Raw genomic sequence first — 9,114 nt, forward strand, 5'->3', positions numbered from 1 at the left:
CCTTCTTGGCCTAGATCTGACCAGATTCTGCATGGCTATTCTGGGGGGCTGGCAAACACAGACGACGGGCAAAAAGGAGGGAACGTGAGGAGGGGGTGTGATACCTCACCTGGAGCCGGAAGGGAAGCGCTTTCGGCTGGGCTGGGGAGCAGCTTTCTTGTCAGAGTCTCCGGGGATGGATGTGAAGAAAAGGCGGAAGCCTAAAATCCAAAGGGGTCGATCGAGTCAGCACTGCCAGGGGCTGGCCCCTCCTCCCAGGTGCCAAGGCTGCCCCGCCTCTGCCCTCGAGGAGATCCAACAGATGTATGTTGAGAGGCACCGGGTGCCTCCTGGAGCCAGGGCCCGAGGTGCCAGAGGGGACGCGAGCTGCGCATTCAGAGCAGCAAGCCCTCAGAGGCTTCTGGAAGCCAGCGGTTGAGCCTTCTGCCTAAGGCAGCTTCCAAAGTGGCAGGTGGGTTGGGCGCGGGACAGACACTCAGCAGGGAGAGGCTGTGAAGTGCCGTGGTTAAGATGCCCCTGCTTGGGGTTAGACTGACAAAGGTGCTTCAGGCAAGTGACTTCGTTTCTCAGAGCCTCAGCTCCCATGACACCCTGCCCTGCAAATAGGGGTATCATCATCATACCCACCTCAGAGATCCCAGAACGTACCAAAATGTATTTCCCAGCTCCAGATACACATGAGGTGGGAGACAAGAGGTGGCCTTAATAGTAAAACCACTCACCATCATCCTCCGGGGGGACTTTCTGTATTTCAGTCTTTTTCGGCTCCTTCACTACTTCTGAGATGGTAATTGAGCTACGGAAGGAGGAAATGGTTAAGGATGAGATTTTAGGTAACAAAAAAATTTTTTTAAGTGGAGGGGACGGGGGCATGTGATGTTAAATGCAATGGCAGCAAGCACGCCGGCCTGATAAGAACGGTTAACGCCTACAGCCATAACATGCTGATCAGCCCCCGACAGCTGAAACTGCAGTGCCTCATTTGTTTGAACCCCACTTTATTCCAGGAAGTACTGAAGAAGTTTTAAAGATATACACAGTACCACAGAATGAATGCAATTTTGAATAGAGCAAAGAAAATAGGCCAGGAGGGACAGAAAGTGCTGCAGAGCAGGCACATGTTTTGCTTTGAGCATCCTGGCAGCAAGCATGAAAAGGGAAATAGGACTGACCGATCTAGAGAACTGGTTCAAGGTCAGCTGTCAGCTCGGACACAGTGTTTTTTGTTTTGTTTTGTTTTTTCTTTTTTTCTTTTTTTTTTAAGACAGAGAGATTTATTTTTTAATTTTTTTCATGTTTATTTATTTTTGAGAGAGAGACAAAGCACGAACAGGAGAGGGGCAGAGAGAGAGGGAGACACAGAATCTGAAGCAGGCTCCAGGCTCCTAGCTGTCAGCACAGAGCCCGACACGGGGCTTGAACCCATGAACCATGAGATCATGACCTGAGCCGAAGTCGGACACTCAACCGACTGAGCCACCCAGGCACCCCTCTAACACAGTGGTTTAATGTAGGTCTGCAGGGCACATTAAGCAATGTCTGGACACATTTTTGGTTGTCACAACTGGTGGTGGTGGCAGGGAATGCTATTAGGATCTGATAGGTAGAGGCCAGGGATGCTGCTCCCCGTTCTATAGTGAAACAGGAAGAGCCACTCTAAAAGGTTAGTGGTGCCAAGGCCAAGAAGCCCTGATCTAACGCAAGAGACCAACTAGAGAACCATTTAAGTCTCCTTACAGAGAAACACAAAAACGCCGCAGGGAGTGTGCTGACTGCTGTTGACACGCATCCGGCTGGATTTCCACCTGCGGAAAAGTCTGATGTGGATCATCACAGTGCTGGGTTGGCCTTGTTCACCCTGAAGCCGAAGAGTCATGAAGAAAAACTGCACCCGTGTGTTGAAATGCCAACAGACCCTCCTACACGTTTACCACATTCTCGAGCTGGGGCACTGGTACTGAGACCGCGGTGGTTCAGGCTGCTAAGGTCTGGCCCACCACTCTATCTCAGAGCAGCTGGTTTACACTGTGATAGGACATGTTTGTCTTTTTCATGTTTCGGGACTAAGGCCTGAACATCCTCATCTCCCTTTCAAAATCTGGTAGGGCTCAGTCAATCAGGGATGGATCTAGGCCAGTGTCTCTTGAAATGTGTTCCTTGCTACACCGATTGGCCTTCCATGAAGCAAAGCCACTGTGGCCAGATGAGTTTGGAAACTGCTGGGCCAAGCAAAGTCACGCATGTCCCTTTACCGCAGATTCTCAGAGCCTTGACTACACGATTAGGAATCTAAATCTCCGGGGGGCACCTGGGTGGCTCAGCTGGTTAGGTGTCTGACACTTGATCTCGGCTCAGGTCATGATCTCATGGTTTGTGAGTTCGAGCCCTGCGTAGGGCTCTGTGCTGACAGAGTGGAGCCTGCCTGAGATTCTCTCTCTCCCCTTCTCTCTGCCCCTCCCCAACTTGTGCTCTCTCTCAAAATAAATAAATAAAGGTAAAAAAATATCAGCTCTGCTCCCTCCTCCCTATGGCTTTGAGCAAACACTCCTTCTCCCAGAGAACCTGTTTCCTCACCGGCAGACGAGGACAACGACAGGACCTACGTGGCAGATTGTGCATGCCGTGAGGTGACACAGCATGTGCTCCCCGCAGCGCCTGCTTGCACACCCCAAGCTCCCCACCGACGTGGGCCGCTACTGTTCGTATTAACGGAAGCAGGGGAAGAGAAGGAACATTTTTGGTTACCTGTCCAGGAGGGCTCCCAGTTTCTTGGCTACGTGGGCTCGGAATTCAGGGGTGGTCTGAAGCTCATTGCCATCTTGTTCATGTTCGTCCGCTTTCCGCCTGCAACGCACACGAAAGGACCTCACTTCCCGCCAGCTCAGAGGCTGCTCCCCACCCCCCACCCACGAGGGCAGGGACGACACGTGTCTCATTCACCCTGATAGGCCAGGGTCTATCCTTGCATCTGGCACACAGTAGGGGATAAATATTTGTTTAGAGAATGGATTAAACTTGGACCCAAAGCACACAGTACCTGAGGCTTGGCTGGCTGGCTGGCAACTGATTATTTGCGGCATCTGTGGAAATAACGAAAATTGAGGCATTTATAGAGGAAATGACAGGAACAGTATCTGTTGTGCGTCAGAGGTGATTTTAAGTGATTTACACGTATAACTCATTGAATATTGCCAACAACCCTGTTAAGGGAGTTATTATTCCCATTTTGCAGAAGAGGAAACTGAGACGAGGAGATAAGATAACTTGGCCAGAGTCACACGGCTAATAACCGAGAGGGTTGGGGCCAGACCCAAGTCATCTGGCTCCAGAGCCCCCTCTTAACCACCATGCTGAACAAGAAAGTATATTTGATTCCAGTATTTATTGAGCACCTACTATGTGCCTGGCTCTGTGCTAAGTGCTGTGGGGGACAGAGAATCCATTATGTAGATCACATTTTTTTCAAGCTGAGACTGGAAATGGCTGGCCTGGTGATCATTCACTCAACTGAATACTGAAGCTCTAACATTACCCAGGTGGTGTTCTAGGTGCTGAACAGTTTAGACATAGATGCCAGTCCTCACGGAGCTTACATGCTGGTTGGTGGATACGGAGGACTAAAACACACAATTAAAATATAAAATTAGATCATGATAAATACAGAGGGGAAATAAACACAGCAGGAGAGAGAAGTGGTGAGGGCTAGGCGGGGGATCATTTTATAAAGGCAGGTAGGGAGGACTTCACATATAGGTGACAGGTGAATGGATTTCAGAGAGGCAAGGGAGTGAGTCAAGTGGACATCTGGGGAAGAGTCTTCCAGGAAGAGGGAAGAGCACCTACAGAGGCCCCAAGGCAGGAGCCTGCCTGGTGCATCTGAGAACCAGCAAGGAAGCCGGGGTGGCTGCGGCCCAGTGAGTTAGGGGAGCAGCAGAAATGGGGACCTCATGGGGGGCCAGATCATGAAGGGACCGGTGGGCCAGTGTGACGACCTGGGCCCTGAGGGAGGTGAGGAGCCACTGGAGTCTGCACAGAAGAGGGACACGAATGGACTTGGGATTTTACAGCACGTCTCTGGCTGCAGTGTGGACGTAGACCCTGGTAGGGCAAGGGCAGAAGGAGGGGGACCATGGCAATCATGGAGGCGATGAGAAGGGGCAGGACTCTGGATGTATTCTGAAGGAATCAACAGGATTTTGCTGACAGATTCGATGGATGGTGTGAGAGATGTATGAAAGATGGTTCTGAGGTTCTTGACTTGAGTAATGGGACAAAACGTTCTTGTGAGTTTAAGGAGCCAACTGGTCAAAATGATCACTTGGTAACTCTGGGCCCACAACAGGGCCATGTGGTGTTAAAACAACTGCGGGGCACACAGTTCACATTGTGATCCATGTCAAAAGTGCTGTGGAGCATAACACGGAATGCAAAGTGCCCGATGCCCCTGGAGTCGGAGAATGCAGATGGCCGGGATAGACCCAGAGTCCTTCCTTCTGAGCATGCCATCACAAGGAGGAGAAGGATTTCCTCTGTCATGACCACGGAGCGAGGTCTGTGATATAATGTCATGGAACAGAAATAGCATTAGACCCCGGGCCTCAGAAGACGGGTTTCAGTTAAGTTCTGGTTCTTCCACTGTGACTCCGGACAAGTCCCTTTACCTCCCCAAGCCTTTGTTTTGGCATCTAGAAAGTGGGGATAAGACCTCCAACTTCCCAGAGTCCCTGTGAGGATACAGCGAAATTTTACATGGGTTTGGACACTTTGTTTGCACGTCTGTCTCCCCCTGGATTTGAAAGCTGCTGGAGCACATGGTCTGCGTCTTGCTTTCTGTACGTCTCCAGCTCTTGGCATGGTGCCTTGGTGTGAAAGAAACATTGCATAAAGTAATCACAGTGTACGTTGTCTTAAAATGTAAGTGGTTTGAGGTGTGGGTGACCAGTGCTTCATTACTGGATTAAAGAGCTATATCAGGGGTTACAGTAATAATATAGTAACCTACAGAGGCGCCTCGGTGGCTCAGTCAGCTAAGAGTCTGACTCTTGATTTCGGCTCACGGCATGATCCCAGGGTTGCTGGAATTGAGCCTCAAGTGGGGCTCTGTGCTGGGCATGGAGCCTGCTTAGGATTCTCTCTCTGCCCCACCTCCACGCTTGCATTCTCATGCTCTCTCTCTCAAAAAAAAAAAAAAAAAAAAACCCATATATATATATATATATATATATATATATATATATATATAGTGACCTACATTTCCACATGGTTATGGACCAAAGGGTCAGAGTTTTGCCCACAATGGGCAACTGTCCGTGGCAGGGAGGGGCAGAGGGCAGTTAATAGCATGGGCTTGGAGGCATAAAGACCTAGATGGGATGCCTGGGTCTCATACTTACAAGCTGGAGGACCTTTCTGAGCATCAGCTCTCGCATCTGTATAATGGGGCTAATAGTTGCTGGAATGGTATCGTTGGAAAAATTAAACTAGACACCAAATGCAAAGTGTTTAGAGCAGGGCACACAGTAACAGCTTCACCCGTGGCGGCAATTTTTATTATCATACGGCCCAAGAATGCGTGTCACGTGTTCAGGATCTTGCCTGGCACGCAGTAGGTGCTCAACAGGTAACAAGACTTGTCATCAGCAGTCACATCTACTTTGATCGGCAGAAGCTTCATGAATGCACAAAAGGGTAGGCTGTAAAAGTGGTATCTTGGATGCCACTCCTCACACACGCATTGCTTCACATGTTGGCCAAAGCTGTTCACGTAGGAGACTCACCACAACCCTAAGACCCAGGCGTTTTACGGATGAGAAAACTGTGGCTTTCAGAAATGATTTTCCTTGTCTAGGACCAGCTTCAGAGCTGGCACTTCCTATCAAGTGCTCCCTCCGCTGCCACAGAGAAATCCATCCTGCCAAGGCGGAAGCAACTGGCCCGGAAATCTAGTTGGAGTCTCGGCCACCCCCCCCCCCCCCCCCGCCTCATCAGAGAAGTGCCTTTCTGGCCAGGTCATTCATTCAAGAACTATTTTCCTGAACGCTGATCATGACCTGTGCCAGGCCCCGGGGGAGGGGATACCACGGTGAAGGGACAGGCCAGATCCCAGCCTTCATTAAGCTCCCGTCAAGTAACCTCTCCCTTGCCATATTTGTCGAGCAAGTCAGGCCAGGTGCGGCTCAGGTCATGATCTCGCGGTTCTTGAGTTCGAGCCCCGCGTCGGGCTCTGTGCTGACAGCTCGGAGCCTGGAGCCTGCTTCGGATTCTGCGTCTCCCTCTCTCTCTGCCCCTCTCCTGCTCGTGCTCTGTTCCTGTGTCTCAGAAGTAAATAAACCTTAAAAATTTTTTAATATGTGCCAAGCATTGCAGATGTATCATCTGGGTTACTTCTCAACCTTGGGGGCAGGGGTACCCACCATTATCCCTACTTGATGGGTACCTTGCCCCAATTCTCATTGCTAGTGAGCGATGGAGATGGAAAGGCAGACCTGTAGATAGAGCTTGAATGAGAAAACTCCCGAGTTTTGGTGTCCAGAGATGGGAGGATATAATACTGTTTGGCGTCTACCTATGGGACATACAATGTGGCAGGACGCAAGAAGGGAGAGGCAGGGGGGAATGAATTACCAAAAGACTTGTAAGTCCTTTTATTTATTTTCTTTTTGTTTATTATTATTTTTTAACATTTATTTATTTTTGAGAGACAGAGAGAGACAGAGCACGAACAGGGGAGGGGCAGAGAGAGAGGGAGACACAGAATCCAAAGCAGTCCAGGCTATCGGCACAGAGCCTGATGTGGGGCTCGAACCCACAAACCTTGAGATCATGACCTGAGCCTAAGTAGGACGCTTAACCGACTGAGCCACCCAGGCGCCCCGACTTGTAAGTCCTTTGAAACAAAAGCAGGGGTTCTTAACCTTGCTTTGCTATGGCCTGCTCCAGCAATGTGGGAAAGCTTGGATCCTTTTTCAGAATAATGTTTTAAATGCATAAAACACAACACATTACAAAGAAAGCCAATGATACAGAAATTCAGTTATCATTAATAGTTAAAAACAGGGGCGCCTGGGTGGCTCAGTCGGTTAAGCGTCCGACTTCAGCTCAGGTCACGATCTCGCGGTCTGTGAGTTCGAGCCCCGCGTCGGGCTCTGGGCTGATGGCTCAGAGCCTGGAGCCTGCTTCCGATTCTGTGTCTCCCTCTCTCTCTGCCCCTCCCCCATTCATGCTCTGTCTCTCTCTGTCTCAAAAATAAATAAAAAACGTTAAAAAAATTAAAGAAAATAGTTAAAAACAAACCTAAATTTGGCACATTAATAATATATGTGCTTCTTTATTAATGCATTAAATCTTTATGAATGCATTACGATCTACTAGTGGGCCCAAAAAATGGCTGTAATTTTTTAAATGGATTAATTGATTTTTGAGAGAGAGAGAGGGAGAGAGGGCACAAGCAGGGGAGGGACAGAGAGAGAGGGGGACAGAGGATCCGAAGCGGGCTCTGCGCTGACAGCAGCAAGCCCGATGCGGCGCTCGAACTCAGGAACTCGAGATCATGACCTGAGTGGAAGTCCCATACTCAACGGACCGAGCCACCCGAGCGCCCCCCAAAACGACTGTATTTTTAAAGCAGGGATGAGTGTCAATTATTTTTTCCCAACATTTTACCGTGACTAAAATGATACTTTGATATACATGCAGACGGTAACGGGATATGGAAATCTGTGATTTTGTTAGGACCAAGTAACAGGTACTGCCCAAACTACTGTAGCACTAGATTGTCACCGTCAGACACGTGGAGGACCCAGCTCGCTGACAGCCCCAGGATCTGAGAAGGTGCCGGAGGCGGGGAAAGGCTGGATGCCAGCATCCGGGAAGGGGGGCTGTCCCAGCCATCTCGGAGAGGTGGCGGGCTGCCAGCGTGCGGCAGTGAGGAAGGACCGAAGGAAGCAGAGTCAAGAGGCATTCAGGTGCCTCAGTTTCCCCGACCGGGGTAATGGAAGTACCCTCCCTGTTGCACCTGCCCGCTGTCTGAATCTGAGTCCCGCGCAATCCCCGGAGCTTTCTCAGAGAAAGAAGTCGCGTGCCGGTCACCCCCTCCTCACCACCCATCCTCTCAGACCCCAGGAGAAGATCCCACGCCTTTCGGCCAGACTCCCTGCACATAGCCTCCTACCGGCTCTTGGCTTCTCCGGCCCCCTCGAGCGATGCTCCAAGCCCCAGGCCGGCATCGCTGCCTCGCGGCACCGTGCCAGCTCCTCCTCATCGCTGCTGCTGCTGCTGCTGCTGCTGCTCTCCAAAGCACTCAGGGGGCCACTGGGCGCGGCCATCTTGGGCCACCGCGAAGGATTGTGGGGAGCGTTCCACTAGCAACCCTTCTCCACCACGGCACTAAGGGCGGAGACGCGCAGGGCATTGTGGGGATTGTAGTTCTCAGGCTCAGTCCGCCCTCGGTTCCCCCGGACTGCCCTGAGGGTTTCCTCAAATATGAGAGCTGGAAGAGCCTAAGAGGTGAACTCCATCCTTTTCTTGATGAGGAAAATGAGACCTACAGAGGAAAAGGAATTGCCTAGGTCATACCAGAACCTTGACTCCAGCCCAGACCTACCGAATCGGAACTTGCATTTAACCGTGATTGCCTGGTGATTGGTGTGCACATTAAAATTCAAGAGGCACAGTCCCGGGTGATTCTGATGCACAGTTTGGTTTTGAAAACATTCTCCAATTTTTTACCTCAGGACTTCTCCACTCAGCCTGCACGTTGGAAACACTTGGGGAGCTTTTACATACTGACTCCTAGGACCCACCCAGGACCGACACATTAGAATCTCTGCAGTTAAGATACTCTGCTATGTAGGATGAACAAAGTGACTTTTGTCTTTGGGATGCTTCTCTTCATGTTTTACCTTTGAGGCTGCGTGTCAGAAATTGTATTAAAATAAACTCTCAGGGTGGTGGGGGGGCCTGGCTGGTTCAGTCGGTAGAGCATGTGACTTGATCTCAGAATTCTAAGTTCAAGCCCCACCCTGGGGCAGAAATTACTTAAAGGAAAAATAAAATCTTAAAAACAAAAACAAAACCTCTTTGGCCTTGGGCTTTTCTATTATGAAAGAGAGGAAG

General features: G+C 50.2%; 1 protein-coding gene across 24 annotated transcripts in view; it reads right to left on the minus strand.

Annotated features, from left to right (window-relative positions):
- CD3H12orf43 (chromosome D3 C12orf43 homolog) overlaps positions 1-8,330 on the minus strand; it is a 41,173-nt gene extending 32,843 nt beyond the window's left edge. For all 24 annotated transcript variants that reach the window (XR_015242288.1, XR_015242287.1, XR_015242298.1 and 21 more), the window contains exons 1-5: positions 8,171-8,330; positions 3,038-3,080; positions 2,746-2,844; positions 723-796; positions 110-200 (exon numbers count right to left, since the gene is read on the minus strand). Coding sequence is in view for 8 of the 24 variants with exons in the window: in XM_086681857.1 (XP_086537983.1) it covers positions 110-200; positions 723-796; positions 2,746-2,844; positions 3,038-3,080; positions 8,171-8,324 (461 nt within the window). In the remaining 16 variants the exon portion in view is untranslated. The remainder of the gene's footprint in view (positions 1-109; positions 201-722; positions 797-2,745; positions 2,845-3,037; positions 3,081-8,170) is intronic.
- Between the last annotated feature and the right edge of the window lie 784 nt (positions 8,331-9,114).

The sequence above is a fragment of the Puma concolor genome, chromosome D3 (assembly GCF_028749965.1).
Source record: "Puma concolor isolate L17-30 chromosome D3, mPumCon1.1.hap2, whole genome shotgun sequence".
NCBI classification, from domain to species: Eukaryota; Metazoa; Chordata; class Mammalia; order Carnivora; family Felidae; genus Puma; species Puma concolor.